General features: G+C 36.7%; 1 protein-coding gene across 1 annotated transcript in view; it reads left to right on the forward strand.

Moving 5' to 3' along the window:
* The window catches only part of LOC149228113 (ergosterol biosynthetic protein 28-like), a 204764-nt gene extending 194697 nt beyond the window's left edge, over positions 1–10067 (forward strand). Inside the window, exon 3 of the mRNA XM_089375643.1 lies at positions 9470–10067. Within this exon, the coding sequence (XP_089231769.1) occupies positions 9470–9549 (80 nt within the window). The 3' untranslated portion in view covers positions 9550–10067. The remainder of the gene's footprint in view (positions 1–9469) is intronic.
* The last annotated feature ends 10166 nt before the right edge of the window (positions 10068–20233 follow it).

A 20233-nucleotide genomic window follows, 5' to 3' on the forward strand; every position in this document is an offset into this window, starting at 1 on the left:
CCGACCGGAACCGTCGAACCGGGACTGGTTAGGTCTAAACGAACCGGTTTTAGAAAAATACATTAAATAATTAATTTTTAATGAAAAAACTATTTTTAAGATTTAAAACCATGATTCCAAGCCAATAGAGACAAAATATGCAAAGATTGCTCATTTATATACCATGTAAAGGTGAATATATCAAAATGGCACCGAGTGCAATACATATCATCGACAAAATACATAAGCAATGAGGCTCTAAATGGCCTTTAGAGTGCAAAAACAAAGCCTACAAACTATGGGGCCAGTGGCCTACTACAAGACTCAAGTCTACATATATGATAATAGTGATCAACATTATCACTTGAAACTTCTCATGAGTCATCATGATCAAACTCAGTTGGTTGAGTCTCGACTCCCAAACTTTGCAGTCACAAACTTCTCTATTGGTTCAATGACTTGAGTCTCAAACTTCTGAAGGTATTCTGCCTTAATATGCCCTATTGTTTCATTTGGTGCTCCACATGGCTTTACATGACCTCTTATCCCGGCCAAGTGTTGCTTGAACCTGTTAATACCCCTTCCTTCAATGGATTTTTGGCAATATTTGCAGATCATTTTGCCATCAATCATATGACAATGAGCCCATGCAGTATCTCTGGCTTTTGGAGGCATGATGACTACTACTTAGCTTAAACTCTGTTGTTCCACTACTCCAGCAAAAACTCAACACTCTCCAAGCTCCCAAGCAAACTCACAAACACTCTAAAAGAGATGTGCGAGACAAATGAGAGGGAGAAGGGCCTCTTAAAGGCTTGGAGAGGGTGTTCTTGGAGGGACAAGACCCTTACTTTCCCTCCAAAAACTCTAAACCACCTTGGATAAGTTGCTATGTTGGTCCTCCGTGAGCATGGTAGGTAACCGACCGGTTTAAGGCGGAACCGGCCGGTTAGGACTGGTTAGGGCCCATTTCTCGCCGTCTAGCCTCTTAAACCGGTGTTTTGCTCCGGTTCCAACCGGTGGGCCTGCTAACTGACTGGTTAGATTGGTAACTGGTTAGCTAGGCCAGTTTTTAAAACTATGGATCAAGCACACTCGCCAGCAGAATATCCAACTGTATCGAGTTGCCAAAGTAGGCCAACTCCTTCTCCAGGGCAAGTGGCTCACCAGGGACCAAGTTCAGCAGAAGTTCCCTCATCTCATGGAGGAACTCAACGCAATGGGAACCATTGCTTCCTAAGGGGGGAGGAATGATCCAAGTGGATATTTGTGGCCACGTGCCAAGTCCACTTGGACCCCCACCATTGTTTCTCTCAACTTTTCAGTTTCCTTAATTATAGCACAATTTACTATTTTTAGCAGTTTTTCAAGTCCTGAACTTTCGGAGTTGTTTTGAGGCCCTAAATGACAATTTTTGGGAAAACTTGGAGCAACATGGGTCCATGCATGGACCCATGTTGCTGTTCCCAAAGTTGTAGTTCTCGGATAGATCTTTCTAACGAGATATTGTGCTCGTCAAATGGAGATCGTATGCCAAAGTTACGACCCCTGGAAGTTGATGTACCAATTTACCCAAACAGGGCCCACAGTTTGGCGTTTCATCTTCTAGGGTTAGGTTTTTGGATGTTTAGGGTTTTCCATTGTTTCTCAACAATAAATAGGCCTTCGAGCCTCATTGTAACACAGTTCAAAGGCATGTAGCCACCACATCTCTTCTCAGAGATAAAGCTACCATCGCCCTAGCTAGTTTATTTCCATTTTTGTTTGTAAGCATATTTCAGTATTTTACAGTAATGAAATGAAGTATTATTTTTGCTGCATCTCTACATGTATGGTTATATCTGTAATTTATTGCGTTCTTGTTTAAATCCAGATCAATAACTTCTTGAGATAATGCAAGACTCTTGACCTAGACCCAAACTTCCTCCACACCAAGTCAGCCCTTTCTTCTTGCAGATGATAACCCTTCAATAGCAACTTCGACCTAGCAGCATCAACTTGCGGCAACAACTTCGACCCAACAACTGGCAGCAACAACAGTAGCAACAACTTCGACCCAACAATTGGTGGCAACGACAGCAACAACAACAACAACAACTTCAACCTGACAAGGGAGACTTCGATCTCCTAAAGGAATCCACACGAGAGAGAGATAGATAGCCCAAAATTTTGATTTTCTCTTTTTCTTCTTCTTTCTCCAACTTCGCACTCCTTTAGCCCTCCTTTCTTACTTCACACTTTTCCAGCGCTTTCTTCTGGATATCGAACTTGTGTGAGAGAGAGTGCTTGCTCCAAATGAATTCGAACTGCTCTGCATATATAACTTTCTAGTGAGGTCGAATTGCCATTCATGAGGCCGACTTGGTGTGGAGGGGACAAATATCACATTTAACTCAATATTAATTCTTTTTACATGATTCAAAAGCCCAAGAAGGGTCTCTTTAAATGGACAATGACTCTAATGACTTAGAATAGATCCTAGAAGTCTTCAATGGGGACTTTGACCTAAAATATGATGACCCAAGCATGAAACCCATGCTTTAATAAGTTATAATAATAATAAAAATATATTTTTCATTCTTTTGATAAATGCATTTCATTGTGACTCAAACACATTTTATGAAGACCGAACCTAGTTACATTTTTCAACACTTCCTCTTAACTGGGGAGGTATTCATACTTACATATACAAGTACATGGAAGATCTCAAAACATATGAACTATGAAGAGTTTAGGCACCGCAATGCCATGGACTAGATTCTTGACCAGGACAATCTATCCAAGGTCCTCCAACAGTTTAGGCACTTGCGGTGCCACAGACTAAATTCCTGACCAAGGAAATTTATTTGGGTGGGACTAAGATGGACTACAGCTTTCAACCTCTCTAGGTACCATCAAGCTTTCTTGCTAACCATCAACCCAGGGATCCAGGTGCGTATCTGAGGTTAGATCTCTATGATCAACGCCACCCTCCCTACTTCGGGCTCTAGACATCAACACAAAGTGCTAGCCAAATGTCCTCCTAGGCAATGTGTCTTAAACACAAAGCCTCAACACTCTCGATTATTCCAATCGGTAGAAAATCCTCCCCGATCAAATAGATCAGTAACAAATCTCTCTTGTGTAACCAACATGCTATCAAACCTCTTGAGAGATTTACCTGTACAAACACAACCCCAATCAGTAACAAACTTTCAAATGTACATAAGTAAACACAAACCTCTGGGGTCTTTCAGACAACTTGATGTTGCTTCTCAATTTATCACAGTAGGACATTCAAACGAATCTTGATAGAAGATTCCTCAAACATACATCTTCCTTTCCTAATTCACATGCAAGTTGCAACAACATATTCTACAATCAAATCCTTATCTCAGCAGCCCCTCAAAATGCATTCTCTAATTTCTTCTTTCAAAGTATCCATCATGACTATGATATGCCCTCCCTCTTAACTAGGGATATTTCTTTCATCCAGGCTCCCTCTTAACTTAAGGAGATCAACTTCTTTTCTACGACATCAGAGAATCATTCATGGCTTCCATCCATCTTATCAGAGTCATCATGACCATAATCATTCATATAACTTTCTTCATCATGCTTATCAAATCAACTTTACTTACAAACATTTTCATCACCTTGAAGATTATGTACCTGCACAACTTAGATAGCAAGTACAACCAAATACATACATATAAAAGCATGAAGTTAACTATATCAGAATCATATAATAATGGAAGCATTCGTCATTAGACATCAAATACCTAAACTTAGTTAGGTTTACAAGAGACACATACTTTTATACTTCAACTATATGCCAAGGTTTTGTCATAAACCCTAGATTTCATCATCGAGACTTTGAGTACCTCAATCAAGATAACAACCTTCATTATATCTAGGGCTTCAATATTTCTTCCAGAGGCATGAAGCCATTAAGCTTATATATATTGCAAACCCTAGAAGCATTTCAAACAAATGCATTTAACAACTTTAACACTCATATGTTAGACTTTCACTAAGATTTAGTGCAAGATCCTAGATTTCATACATGAGCCATTAAGCTTCAACAATCAAAACCCAACCACAGTGCAATTTCAACAATCTTTCATAAATCTCAGATTATCACATTGTCATCATAATAAAGATTTGAACTTCTACTAAGGTTTATTTACAAAACCCTAGAATTCACAAAAACTATCCTAGAGAATCAACCTTTGACTAGGGCTTAGTTCCAAACCCTAGGAATCATGACCATTAATAATTACATCAACACATGTATCTAGGATTCCATCAACATGCTCAAGCATATGATAACACGTGTTAATCAAACCCAACAACACAAATACCAATATATTAAAGTTAGACATATGACAAACTTGATCATACTAGGGTTTCGATCGAACAAACACACATATACCTAGGATTTCATTCCTAGGACATTATTTGAAATAAGGGCCTTGCTTATACACCCTACCAAACCCTAACAATCTAGGGTTTCAATACATAACACAACAAACCTTAATTTATCAATACTTCAAAGATTTGGGATTTCAGACATCACCATTCAATCCTAACAAGTTAGGGTTTTTGTAACCATACCAAAACCCCAAACATGACATCATCAAAGCATCAAACATTTTCTTTAGGCTTCATCAATAACCCTAAGTAGGCTAGGGTTTCACACATTATCATCGACATACCCTTATGTTAAGGTTTTATAAAGAACCTATTTAGGGTTCCATATGAACAATTAAAAATATGAGGAGGGTAGATTTATCTAATGATGAATCACCCAATCAAGAATCTTGATGATTCAAGAGAGCTAGACACAATAATGTTAGTAATAGTTTATCAAGAATGAATATCATGAAGAGAGCAAAAGCTTATAGTCTAAGGCATACCTTTTGTTTAACAAACCTTGTGATTCTAGTGCTTTGTCTCGTGAGGCCTTCTTCCATAATCCTTGAGTATTCAACAAGTATTTCCTAAACAAGGAAAATATGAATATAAATGTGATTAGTATTTAACGCAAACAAACTTAGATAAGTAAGTAAAACCAAAAATGAACAGGTAATACAAGGAATAAGATACTTATCTTTGGAAGTTGGTGAGGGCTCCTTCCAAGCTTGAGGGATACCTGTTACCTTATAAAAACAATTCAAAGATGTTTTCCAAAATATGCTAAACCTACAAATATTAGAAATAAAAAATGAAACAACTAAAGCTTAGGGAAAATGACTTAGTAGTGTAAGTCCCTTATATCTAGTTCTTCGACTTTATTCTTCTTTGGAGACAGTTCTTCAACAACATTAGCTTGGTCCCTGATCCTTTTCTTATTCTTTGGATTGTTAGGATAGTCACTTTTATAGTGACCCATTTTATGACATTGGTAGCATTATATTTTGGACATGTCTACCTTCCTTCTTGGCCCCTTTGACTTCTTGAAGTTTCCTTTCTTGTGATAAGCAGAGTATGCATTTGAAAATTTTTCTAATTCATTGTTGGTTATAATGAGATTCTCATTTCTTCTTGGCTACAAACATTCCATAATTCTTCAAATGATGGAGTTTCTTTCCAGCTGTTGAGTCCTGAAGCAAAAACACTCCATGTAGGTGGCAATCCCAATAATGCAATAATCACTAGCTCTTTTTCCGGTACAATCTCATCTATGGCTAGAAGGTCATCTCTAATTCTAGCTATCCTTACAAAGAAGGAAGCCACAATGTCATCTTTTGTCATTTTTGTGGTCCTTAATTCATTCTTAAGACTTGCTACTTGACCGATGTTATTGATAGTGAACAATTTTGATAAAGCTTCATACATTTCTTGAGCATGGTCTATGTTGGAAATGTATGGGACAAGATTGTCCTTTACAGTGTTGCGGGGGAGCGCCCCCCCCCCCTCGCTCCCGCTCCCAATCTGCGCTCCGGGCGGGAGCGACTCGGGAGCGGGTCGGGAGCGCGCTCCCTAAAAAAATTTTCGCTCCCTGCGTTTTCGGGAGCGTTTTGCCTTTTTTGCATTTTTTTTTTTGTAGTAATGTTCGAAATGCAATTTTTTTTGAAAGAAACAAATAGTTTTTGAGTGGGGCAACTTAATGATCAAGTCTAGGCCCTAGTATTGATATGCTATTCATGGTAATGTTAAATTCTTAAAGTAAAAGTGACATTTTCTTTAATTTTCATTTTCATCCTTTTACTTAAATTTTTAACATTACCATGAAATGACTCAGGATGTTTGAGAGTGGTTTCGTCCTCATTGGATTTCATATGGAGAAAGTAGAATTTTAGATTTCATTCAAAATCCAGCAGACTTATCAGTTTTTCAGGATTTCAGGATTGGGGGATTGCAATGTTTCCATTGAATTTTGTCATGTATTAGGGTATGGAACTCATATTTAATCAAGAGTACCAATCCCTCTATGTACCTTGATGTTAGTGACATTGGTTGTCGAACTCCTCTATCATGACCCTTCTAAAAATGTACGCATCACTCAAACAAAATCTTGACTTGACATGCTATGCTTTTTCTATCTTATGTTAATGCTTAGAGGGTGATATTAATGACAAAGATCCCTATACAGATACAAAGGTAATGACAAAGATACCTCTGGATATTAATGCTTGGAGGGTGATATTAATGACAAAGATCCTGATTTTGCAACAAGACTAAAAAATTAGACATTTCTCGTGGTGGCAAGAGGCCCAAGCATAAGAAATAGATAATAGATTTACTTCTCTTTTCTAGTTTCTAGTAGCTTTTATAACTATTGACTCTTTCATATTTATTATGATATTTTTTTAAACAATATATGACAATTTAAGTTTGAAGTTGGCAATTATAACTCATTAGTAATGAATTATGAATATGATGCTTCATGAAAGTTGAAAGTTGTTTCATTTCATTTCATTTTATAACATTTCATTTCATGTTAGATATTATTTGTTGTAATGGTTACACTTAGCTTACAAGTACAACTTTGGTGATCAATGATGATAAATGTTATATATTGAATTTTGAAAGCTTGAAACTTTAAGATTGATGAATCATGAGACTCAATATGTTGTATGTTACTATGTTACTAACTTGCGGACATGGTTGATGAAGATTATAACTTCTAGATGATTGTTGTTATATGGTTCAATCTATGCTTTTTTTATGTTTTTTATATCTAATTCATCATTCTACATGTTTTTGTTGACATATATGTATCAAAAATTAAAAAATATAAAAAATATATATATTTTTAAAAAATCGCTCCGGGATTCGCTCCCAAACCGGGAGCTTCTGAAAATGGTCGCTCCCGCTCCCGCTTCCGCTCCCGCTCCCCGCTTCCGCTCCCGCTCCCAAGTAACATTGGTCCTTTATACTTTCTACCATTAGTGTCAGCCAATATTTCTGACTCTCTAAATTTCACTTTATCTTCATCACTAGATCCTTCAGTAGGTTTCTTCACTTTTCCTTTGACCAAATCCAAGACTTTGTTCTTTTCAAGAATGAGGTCAATTCTCTTTTTCCATGACTTGTAATTGGATGCTCCTTCTCATTTGTTCTCTCCCTTTATTGTGTTAGACATTGTCCTTGAAGGTAGCAAGCTTCTTTCTTTATAAGATCTCCTTATATGATCCCTTGCTCAATCCTATTGAGATTTCTTAGACTTCTTTCAGTAGATCCTTAAACTGCGTTTTCCGTTCTTCACCTTAGCTCTAATACTATGTTAGAAAATCAGAAAGGCAGAAAGATTTTCTTATATAGATAATTACTTGTGATTCTTTTATCTTTATGTTCTTTTTTTATCCTTTAGTTCATCAAACAATTACCAAAACAATAGCACAAAGATCACAGACACCAGATATAGGTAGACAACGAGGGAAAAACCCCTATCTAGGGAAAAACCCAATCAACAATTCTTCCTTAATAACTCCTTGAGATAATCCAAGATTCTTGACCTAGACCCAAAATTCCTCCACATCAAGTCAGCCCTTTCTTCCTTCTTGTAGATGATAACCCTTCAATAGCAACTTCGACCTAGTAGCACCAACTTGCAGCAACAACTTTGACCCAACAATTGGCAGCAACAACAACAACGTCGACCCAACAATTGGCAGCAACAACAACTTCGACTTGACAAGGGAGACTTCGATCTCCTAGAGGAATCCACACGAGAGAGAGATAGATAGCCTAAAATTTCGATTTTCTCTTTTTCTTCTTCTTTCTCCAACTTTGCACTCCTTTAGCCCTCCTTTCTTACTTCGCTCTTTTCCAGCTCTTTCTTCTGAATATCGAACTTGTGTGAGAGAGTGCTTTCTCCAAATGAATTCGAACTGCTTTCTATATATAGCCTTCTAGTAAGGTCGAATTGCCTTTCTTGAAGCCAACTTGATCTCCTTGAAGCTGACTTGGTGTGGAAGGGATAAATATCATATTTGACTCAATGTTAATTCTTTTTACATGATATAAAAACCCAAGAACAGTTTCTTTAAATGGACAATGACTCAAAATAAATCCTAGAAGTCCTCAATGGGGACTTTGACTTAAAATATAATGACCCAAGCATGGAACCCATGCTTTAATAAGTCATAATAATAATAATAAAAAAAATATCTTTTTCATTTTTTTGATAAATACACTTCATTGTGACTCAAATACATTTTATGAAGACCAAACCTAGTTAAATTTGTTAAATTTTTCAACAGAGCAGACAAGGAATGTTTAACCCATTGTCGAGTTTGAGCAAACTGACACCGACAGTGAATTTCTTGCTTTCCCTAGTGAGAGTTATTAAGTGGTTCTGCATGTAGTACTCAAGATCCTCCCCATTCAGCTTCTTTAAGCTGGCTCCCAATGGTCCCATGGCAGATTCCAACAAACCCTCTAAAATTTGGATGACATGGGGTGGGACCTTGGGATGATGAGCCAACTTTCAGGATTCCAAAAAGATCTTCTCTATTTATCTCATTGTGGAAATTGAAGCCTTCACTTTTAAAATGCACCCCAACAAGACCTGCAGGATCATTATATTGCCTTGCTACTTTATGTTCTAGGTGATGATTTACTTATGAGCATAGTTCCTGAGATGGCTCACATTTTGCACTGTAAGCTCTCCTACAATCAGACGGAAAGGATGAAAACCAACTTTCTTTTCTTTGTTGATTACCCAATAATGAATACGCTCTATTTGCCTACATATTTGATATTTGCCGATTGGCCTGCCCTGAAATCCATGAAGCCGAATATATGTATCGTCCTCAAAGGACCACCCTCTTTACTTGACATGTGCATTGGAAGAGACGGAATTTCGATTCAAAATGCCAAATATTGTATAGCTTTAGTTTCAAATTGCTTTTTTGAAATCTTTTACACAGCATCCTGTTAAATAGAGTGGTAGAAGTTTCTATAACTGCCTTTTTTATAGTCTGGAAAAAAATTGAATGCATCTTCATTGTTTTCATCTGACATTTTTCTTTTATCTGCACCATATTCAAATGGTTATCAGGAACATCGATAGTATGGATGATCCTGCATTGGAATAGGCATCGGTCTCAATATCAACAACAAACAAAAAAACAGGAATGATCTATGGGATCTCTTTTCCCGTGTATATGCAGTCTTTTTGATGGAAGTGCAATTCTATTGATGCTTACATTTGGTAACACTAGTGATTACACATGATTAGTATGATTCAAAGAAGCTTCTAAAGGAGTTTCAGGTCTTGAATTGCTGCATATTGGCATTTTTACTTGCCTATATTGATTTCAATCTTATTAGCGTGCCTAATCCGTCAGGAAGCTCTGGCACAGCATAGAGCTTGTCGTCCCATTATTCCACACTAATTGTCTTGATGCATATTTATGGTGGACTTCAAGCACTTCCTTTAAACAATAGACAGAGATGAATTTATTTCCATCTTTTGAAGGATGTCTGATGGTGCGATATTGCACCTATTGATCATTTAAGTTGCACTATGAAAGATGTGATTTGTGTCCATATTCTTTTGTATTTACTCAATGTTTTTTTTATTTTTTTTTATACTGTCATGAATAACATAATTTGAGCCCTAACAGAAATCATTTGATCTAACAACTTATGTGGTTATTCTGTGTTATTGGTGATTTGCCCCATGTTGGGGTTGCTTTAAGTTCATATTTTTGGAGCCTTTTTAATATTTCTGATGCATTTTGAGAAACTTAAACAGACAAAAATAAATGTTCAACTACTTGTCTTTTTTATATAATGTAAAAAATGATATTTAAGATGATGCATAATATGTAGTGATTCATGAACAATTGGTGTTGCAGGTAGTATATTGATAAGCTTGAAGGAAAGTGAGAGCATATTTGTGTACTGTGTTACTGTTTCCTATAAGTTCATTTGTACACAAATTGTAATTAAATATTTTTTTTTCAAATGATGTTAGTATTATAGAATATTTTGACAACTATGAGAGATGTTTATATAGTCAATAAAATGATGTATTAGATTAAAAGATAAAAATCATAAAATATAATGTAGATTCAGGTAAAAGATGGGGCATTATCTAACTATTATAAGTTTTGGAGTTTTTGGTTAGAATCTGGCAAAGAAATTTTCGGTTAAATCATGATCTTTTGTTGTTTAAAATGTGTTTTTGAATATATATATATATATATATATATATATATATAGCACCCTGAAAAACCCCGGGTACCCAGATTGTGGACAATTCACAGTTCAAATTTGTGATTGCAATAAACTTTTGCTGGATTCTGTGCAAATTCCATTGAAAAATATGTTCGTTAAAGCTCCAAAAGTTATCATAGATAGACTACAACTTAAAAAATAATAAAAAATAAAAGATAATAAAAATAATAAATGAATTCAATTCAATTTGTTTTACTGTACATTAATAGTTTATATTCCTATCCATAATATTTCAGAAAATATAGCTAATAAACTTATAAAATTTTGATAAATTTAATTAAGAAACATATAATTAGAAATAAGGATATTTTTGAGATGTCAAATAAATATAAAATATAAACAATAGCTATAGATTAAAATTGATTTTACCATATAAATTAAAATAATACATAATATTCGTACACAAAATATTTTAGAATTTCATATTTAAATTTAATATATATGTGTGTGTATGTATGTGTTATGCATATCACACACACACACACACACATATATATATATATAAACACAACACACATGTAACTATATGTATATGATTTTAATATAATTAAAAATAAGAATATTTCTATAATAGAGATGACATATATATATATATATATATATATATATATATATATATATAAGACCTAGCATAGATCCATGTGAACTTTGGATCTACCAAGGGCCTAGAGGAATCAAATCTTTCGAAGTGCAAACCTTTTCTCAAGTTTGCACTAAAAAAGAAGTTTGTAACTTGAGAGTTTTGATCCCTCTCGGCACTTGGTAGATTCAGAGTTAAGATGGATATATGCTAGTTAAAAGTAGTTGTACTATGGCTTTATCAAAAGGAACGTGTGCAAGATCATACACCATTTGCAACTATTCTTGAATTTCAAAAGTTAACTTTGTTGATTTTTTAGTACAATTGATACGAGCACTTTATTTCTGAACTATGGTAATTGCTTGTGAATATATATTATAGTTCTTTTATCTTCATCAAACAATCACACTTCTAAAATTCAATGAATAACCATGAAAGGAAACTAGAGATCACAATGTTGAAAACTTAGGCTGTCTTTTTGCTCCTTAGAAACTTTGGCCTCTTTTTTAGATTGCTTCTATGTGTGTGAGTGATAAGTGAGTATGTAAAATGAAAAATTTCAAGGGTATTTTATACCGAAGAGACATGTCTCTTAAATCAAATTACGTCTCTTTGTAAATTAAATTATAGTAAGGATGCACATTTATATTTTTACTCATATTTGTTGAAGTGTTGAAGATCACGTAAATAATTGTGGGCAGTAACGTTTGGTAAGTACATTTATTTACTTCTTGTTCCTATTTTGTCTTTTAAGCACATGTTTAAATTATGGTGGTAAATATATTAATTAAGTATGAACTATTTTCAAGGATCTTAGTTTTATGTGGTTTGGTTGATTTCCTTTCTTTTAATTTACTTTCTTCTAATTTAAAACTAATTTTGTTTCATATTTTTACATGGTATTACAAATGCATCAAGGATTATGAAGACTGACCGTAGCTACATTCTTCGACATTCCCTCCTAGCTAGGGAGGTATTCATAATCTTTATCAAGATGTCAAGAAGTGGAAAGGGTTCTCTAAGGAAGGATCAATATTAGATCATCATCAACAACAATATCATAATTACCAGCATCACAATCATCTAGGTCAACCCTCTTGACCTATAACAATCATGGCATCCACTCAGTACCTATGGTACAACATCAATATCAACTAGTCACCATGATTCGGTCGATGCCTCAACCTCATGGTATCCAGACTAGTCCTTGTTCACCATTACATGACTAGTGCACATAGTCTAGGTGAAACTCCAAATGACCTCAACCCAGGCCGTATGCCAAAACATGCTCTCTCTAAATAGAGATCTGAGTAGCTCTCTTTAAACAAAGATCCGAGCAACTCTCTTAGAGATCGAAGAAACTCTCTCAAAGTTGGGAGGCTACAACTCAACCTCTAGAACCATTTTCCTAATTTTGGTCAATGTACTTGACACAGGGACATCCCTAATTCTGGTCACAATACATGGTATAGGAAAACATCTATTCACTGGACCATTCTTCCTAATTCTGGTCAATGTGCTTGACACACGGATAACATCCAAAATCTTGGCCACAACACAGGATACAGAAGGAATCTCTATCCATGAAACCATTCTTCCTAATTTTGGTCAAATTGACACAAGGATAATATCCCTAATTCTGTATACATGATCTTTCTAAAAATAAATGTAAATCTCATCGATAACATCTTTATCTAGGTCAATACCCTTGACCTACATCAACATCATCATCAATATGTACCACAACCCAGGTTAGCTCTCCTAACTGATGATACTTACTCAACTAGTCGCCATAATCTAGTGGGCACCTCACCTCATGGTAGTCTGAGAAGTTAAGGGTTGTCATCCCCCATGCTCAAACCCTAGGGAAACTCATGTCCCAAATCCAAAAGCCTCTCTCTAGGCCATGATGCTGAAGAGGCACCCACTCCACGAATGTCTGGGCCTCAGATACCATTCCTTTCAAGAGTGTTTATCCCTCATGCTATTTTACCAATAATTCAGGTCATGCTCTTATTGTCACCAACAGTCCGAGTCATACCCCTGTTGTCCATCCATCAACAGTCTGGGTCACGCTCCTGTTGTCACCAACAATTCGATCCATACCCATGTTGTCCATCCATCAATAGTCTAGGTCATGCTCTTGTTGTCACCAACAATCCGAGCCATACCCCTGTTACCTATCCATCAATAATTTGGGTCATGCTCCTATTGTCACCAACAGTGTGAGCCATACCCTTGTTGATGTCACATTAATCCTCCCTCTCACTAATAGAGGAGTTCTCCACTAGTTTAATCTTGTCTCTAAAGTATAGTACAAACTTTGCTTGAGACAAAGGCTTTGTGGGAATGTCAGTGGTCTTACTCATCAGTGGAGATATACTGGAGCATCATTGCTTCCTTATGTACCATATCACGAATGTAGTGGTACTTGATACCAATTTTCTTGGACCTGCCATGTAGCTTTGATTGTCACAAAATATCATGGTTGATTCCAGCACCTACTCAAACATTCTGAAAAACAATTTCTGAAGCTAAATTGTTGCACAACAAATTGCATAGGTTGCCATATATTCAACTTCAACAGTACTAAGTGCCACGAAATATTTTTTCCTACTCATCCAAAAAACCATTGTTGAGCCCAATAAAAAACATCCGCTAGATGTAATCCTTCCATTGACAACACTTTTAACCCAATCAAAGTCAGAGTATTCCAACAACTTAAGCTCATTGCCAAATTCATTAAAGAACCAATCAGATGCTTATCATCATCAAACTTTTGCAAAGAATATTTCATTAGGCTTCATCAATTCAAGATCACATTTAGTGGCCAACTCCCTCTTAATCTGAGACATATTCTACTGTGATAATTTTGAGCTCCCTCTGAAGCTAACATAAGTTTTTCTATCTATCCCTTATTTAGTACAACATATCATAGTTTCTTCACACGTGTCCTTAAGGCCTTCTTAAATGACGAGACTTCTACAAAGTCTTGACAAATGGAGCAAAACATGATCTCCCTCTTACTCGAAGAATCTTCTATTCTCTCATCTCTAGTCACAGACATGCATATTTCAAATTTTCTTATCTGCCTGCTCCCTCTTAAGGTTAGATCTTCAAATCTTGATTCTGGAACAGATCCTTTTATCACAAGCTTTGCTTAGTTCTTCCATTTCTTCTCCCTCTTTGGTATATTAGAATATTATGATGCAAGTCTTTAGACTTTTGATTGAGATTCTCTTATGATGATAAGAGATCATCTGAGTATACTTCAAACAATATTGCAATGATGATGCATAACACTCATTTCAACGATTCAAGAATTCATCAATCTTTAAACTTAGTTCTCCCGTTGTAGTATTTTATTCATGGAAACCTTTATCAAGGTTGACTTCATTGCAAATGCATCTAGGATTTTGATTACAAGAAAGTATGCAAACATCTTCAAGACCTTTATAAACAACTTTTATGATGTTAAGATTCTTCCATGTTATGATCTTCTCATGATCACTTTACAGTCAAGCTCCACGACCTTGAACAAAACAATCTTTATACTTAGGACTGAGAACAATATGCTCCAATGACTTAACTTGACATCTATAGTAGGTCTTTAGAGTTCGAACTTTATCATTATTGTCGTGTGCTCACAAATACTTCCAAATTTTCCATAATTCATAATCTGTTCAAAACATTTTTGACACATGGTAAATCAACGTCATCTAATTACCAACTCATGGTAAATCATCAACATCAACTACTTGCCATAACCTAGTTGGTCCCTGACACATGGCATATCTTAACATCAACTAGTCACCATATTCTGGTCACACTGACACATGGTATATAGAGTAGTCACCATCATCCTAGTCAATATCTCTGGCTCGTGGTGAATCTCGAATGGCCTCACTCTTCATGAGTGATTTCTAACTTGATGCTAAGTGTGCTCCTCATCCTATCTAGAGAGTCTGAGACTGATGCTAAAAGGCACCTACTCAACTGAGTGTATAAGCCTTTAGGACCATTCATTCTGGCGCGGGGGCTTCACTAGAGGAGCAATACCATATCACGTGCATTCGTATTGGTGGATATATATTGAGGAAAAAATGACATAATATATTGAGCATATAACAGGGGGTAAATAGTTTTTATATTGGCAGGTATAAAAAATGAAGGTTAAAGTTAATGAAAAAGTATAAAAGCGTATAAAAAATGTAAATGAAAAAATAGATATCTACAATATCTAGTGACAGTAGGGGTTTTTTAAATTGGGAAGGTGTATTGTGTTCATATTGATAGGGGGTTAAATAAAGTGATTTTTAGAGGTATTTTCCAATATGTAGTCAAATTAAGGGTATTCTTTAGTATGCCACGAACACACGTGATATGTAAGAGGTTCATTGAGTGAAGCCCTTGTGCATTCTGGTCAATATCTCTGACTCGGGAAGAATGTAGTTCCTTTGCCGGACCATTCTCCTTAAGGTAGAATGTTTGTCCCCTATTGGATCATTCTCCTAAGGTAGAATGTCTATCCCTTGATGTTATCATATAAAAAATCTGGGCCATTCTCCTGGTCAACATGATCTAGAGAGTGTTTGTACTTGATATTTCTATCTCATCACTCCCTCTTGTTGAGAGAGACATGCTTAATGATTTCAAGCTTTTCCTCAAAGTATACAAACTTCGTCTTGGAATCAATCTGCTTGACTATAGAACTAGAGCCATACTACTCTCTTTTGTACCATGTCTTGGTACTACATCTCAAGGTGCCCCAACCTATCATCATGTTATCACCTGCTCTTGATCAAATAATTATGCAAGTAGTTTATGAAGTCCTACTGCTTCATAACTTTCCATCCAACTACAATATACTTGGCCACTGCAATACAAAGTACGACAAATGTCTGCTTCATGCTCATATTCATAACAGAGCCTAGACTGAAACAATATCTTGATGAACTTTTTATGTCTTTAGCACTCTTTCCTAATCTGAATATACAATTGTACTTCACTATTTGAGACAAATCTCAAAACATAACTGAATTTGTCATGACCAATAGTGCCACGCTGGCACACCAACCCTTTTACTGGGTCTATCACCACAACCACTTCCCTGTCATCTTGACTAGGTGCTTCCTCTCACATTTGAGACATATCCTACTGTGGTAATTCTGGTTGCTCTCTCTGCAATTGCAACCTTTCAACATATCAATTATAAATCCCAACGATGTCAATGACAATCCATCATTTCGAACTCGAAGATATACTCTCTCTAAAGCTAGTATGAAGCTCTCTGACTTCTCCTAGAGGAAATTCTTTCTGCCACAACTGCTCCCTCTAACACAAGTGCTTCAACTTTCATTAGAGACAAATCACATGAGATCAACCAAGCCTAGCATGTTTACTTGTAATAGCCTTCTCGTGAACTTGTTCCCTTAGTCTTTAACTTTGCAGGTAGGCATATATCAGCTTAATTCCTTGCATAGACTTAGGTGTGATCTTCAACTTCCTTGCTTCTCTAAAGCTCTGATACCATGTTGATTTTTTAATACAATTGATACACATACTTTATTTCTAAACTGTGGTAATTACTTGTGAATATATATTATAGTTATTTTATCTTCATCAAGCAATCAAACTTCATAAATTCAACCAATAACCATGAAAGGAAAGTAGAGATCACAATGTTGAAAACTTAGGCCGTCTCAAAAATTCAACTCCTTAGAAATTTAGGCTGCCTCAAAAATTCAACTCCTTAGAAACTTAGGTCTCTTTCTTAGATTGCTTCAACGTGTGTGAGAGAAAGAGACATGTGAGTGATAAGTGAGTACGTAAAATGAAGAAGTTCAAGTGTATTTTATACCCAAGATACCTAAGAGACGTGTCTCTTAAATTAAATCACATCTCTTTGTAAATTAAATCTTAATAAGGCCACACATCTACATTTTTACTCATTTGTTAAAGTGTTGAAGATCATGTAAATAATGGTGGGCAATAACTCTTGGTAAGTATATTTATTTACATCTTGTTCCTATTCCGCCTTTTATGCAAATACTTGCTTAAATTATGGTGGGTAGTAACTAGTGGTAAGTATGTTATTTACGTATGAGCTTTTTTCAAGGATCTTAATTTTAGGTGGTTTGGTTGATTTCCTTTTTTTTTATTTTCTTTATTTTCTAATTTTTTCTTTTTTTCTTTCTTGTTTTTACATAGTATTATAAATACATCAAAGATTGTGAAGACCAACCATAGCTACATTCTTCAACAAACTTCTTGTTAAAAAATGTAGCTCTTAATATTCCATTGGGATTGTTTGTGAGAATTGAGAGATTGGAAATTGACATTGAAGCATATTGTTATGAGAATCTAATACATGCATATGTATAATATTCGTTCTGAATATTATATGTAAGTGGTGGTTACATGACCACTTTCAAATATCTAATGTTAGTTTTTCAAAGTGATGTTCAATTTTAAGGTAAATCATAACTTTAGTGGTGAGAGCTCAACATGTATGGTACATGTGCCGATGCTATTATTTTTTCACACATTTATTAGGTGCCCATTTTGATCATCACTAGCCTAGCTTTCCATCATAGGGCCTCCAAGTTGCCCAAGAGGCCATTTTAGATTGCGCTTCCCACAAGCCCATCCATCAAGCTCCCCTTTGGACAACCAGAGAATTTGACTTGAGTTGTGACCTAGGGCCGCTTCATCCCAAAAACTGTGCATAAGCTGTCCAACTTGCCTGCCTGCACTTCCTGCAGAAACTGCGTAGACATGAGGGACAAGCACCTGCTGCCTGTCACTGCACTGTCATAGGAATTTGCACAGTTCTGTCAGGCAATCCCCCTGCTGGCCTTCCTCGCTCTCTTACTGAAAACTGCACAATTTTCACTAATAGTCCTCCTGCTTCCCAACACTCCGCTTAGCCCAGAAACTGCCCAGTCATGTCCTGCTTGACTACCTCCCAGAACTGCGCAGTTCTAACCAGCAATTTCCCGCAACCCGATCCCGACCTCCTCTCGAAAACTACGCAGTTTTCACTCCTAGCGCTCCCTGCTGCCCACACTGCCTTCCTCGGAAAAACTGCTCAATTCTACCTCCCAGCTAAGCGATATCCCGCAGATGTCATTGTTGTCCTGAATTGCTCATCCCAACCTCCCAGTGACCTCTGTGAAATTTTTCTTGATATTGTGCCGAAGCCTCGCACGTTGGCCTGACATGTGCTCTGCACTGTTTCGGAGCCTTGTCCTTTCTCTCGATCACCTGCACCCGGAAACGAAATACAATGCATCATGGTAGACTAGTGGATTTTTGGATTTGATGTTGTCTCGTCATGAGTGATTGCAGAAACAGGTACATGGATTAGACATGGCGTGATGATGAACGAGATGAACAAGGAGCACATGTTAGAAGACGTGCTCGTGGTTGGACAAACACACGAAGCATACCAAGTAGCAAGTGAAGGAGACACATGCACATGCAGGAACCATCAAGCGAACACCAAGACATTTAAAGACTACGCGCAATTTTCCATACAGAGGTGAAGCTATGGTACACCACGGGCACACTCATAACTCAACAACACAACAACTCAACACGAACAACACGGCCAACATGTGCACGCCAACAATATCATGTTGAGTTGTGTCATGAGTCGCCTCGACCACATCACTACTTTGGGTCATACTTGTGTAATCAATGTAATGTAACATGGAAGTCCAAGAGACCCATGGATGAAGTTAAAGAGTCATGTAAGTCGAATAGTCATGAGGGAAGTCGAAGAGTCACAAGGGCCAGTTTCACCCTTGGCTATATATACCCTCTCATTTGTACATGTAAGGGACTTTTCACCTTGGGTCCTCCCACATAGCCTTGAGAGTCTATAGTCTTTTCTTTGAGGAGCGAGCAATAGCTCCAATGCCCCACTACTAGGGTTAGTGATGTATGGTGTACGAGTGTGTCTCAGAACTTTTGCTTATTTCAAAAGCCTGTTAACAGGCCAACATATTTTCACACATGCATTGTATTTGTTTGTAAGAATATTCTTTGGATGCTTGTAATACACGTTTCTTTAACTTTTACTAAGATAGTTGAACTATTTCAGTTGTTTTAGTGCATACGCTATTGGAAATGTGTTGTATCAGTTGTTGTCGTTGTCTCGCCCGTGTGGACTACTCCGTCGGACACTGGACAAACTAATTCTTGTAAACTTGTTAAAATGCCCGCCACACTCGTGTGGACTACTCTGCTGGGTGTTGTACGTGCTATCTGTTCACTTTGTGTTTGTGATTGCCGCATCTATGTGGACTACTCCGCTGGAAGTTGCACAGATCCCACTGTGTTGTGTGTCTCTACCTGACTTGGGACTATTCCCTCTTGATTTGAGACTCACTCTCACCCTCTCCCTATGTAGTGAAATAACTTAGACACAAGTTACACTAAGCACTTACTAGGCACATGAACCTCGCTTTTTGAAGACTAAGTGAACCACTATCATGTGCTGACAAGCAAGAGCTAAGGAATATCTTTAATATAATGTCAACTAGGCCGTTATACCAGATGTGACTCCTACACCAAACAGTGTGAGGTCTAGTTGGGACTTCATACTGGGGAGATCCCCTGAATGTTGGCGGGTCCAGCACCATCAACATTTCTGGCGCTAGGAGGGCCAGATGACAAACCGAGTCCTCACAATCTGTTTTGAATCTTCACATACTTATCATGACTAACCAAAAAATTCCTCTTCCAAAGTGTATGTCTTATGGAAACAACTTTGAAATATCAAAGGAGCTCTAGAAAGACTTGTCACATAAAACATACGATGGTGAAGGCGGAGCAACATTGCTTAGAGACGCAGTTTCCGTCATTGGCTCCTGTGAAAGGCATGAAATCCATGAAGATTACATGACCTGCACATTGTTCACATTCACGCTTTGAAGGTACCCACTGCTATGGTGTGCCATGTTGCTCGAGAAATCTATTCACTCTTTCTCTCAG

This window comes from Pinus tabuliformis, chromosome J (assembly GCF_031772625.1).
Source record: "Pinus tabuliformis cultivar Carrire ecotype Pingquan chromosome J, CPIR1, whole genome shotgun sequence".
Lineage (NCBI taxonomy): Eukaryota > Viridiplantae > Streptophyta > Pinopsida > Pinales > Pinaceae > Pinus > Pinus tabuliformis.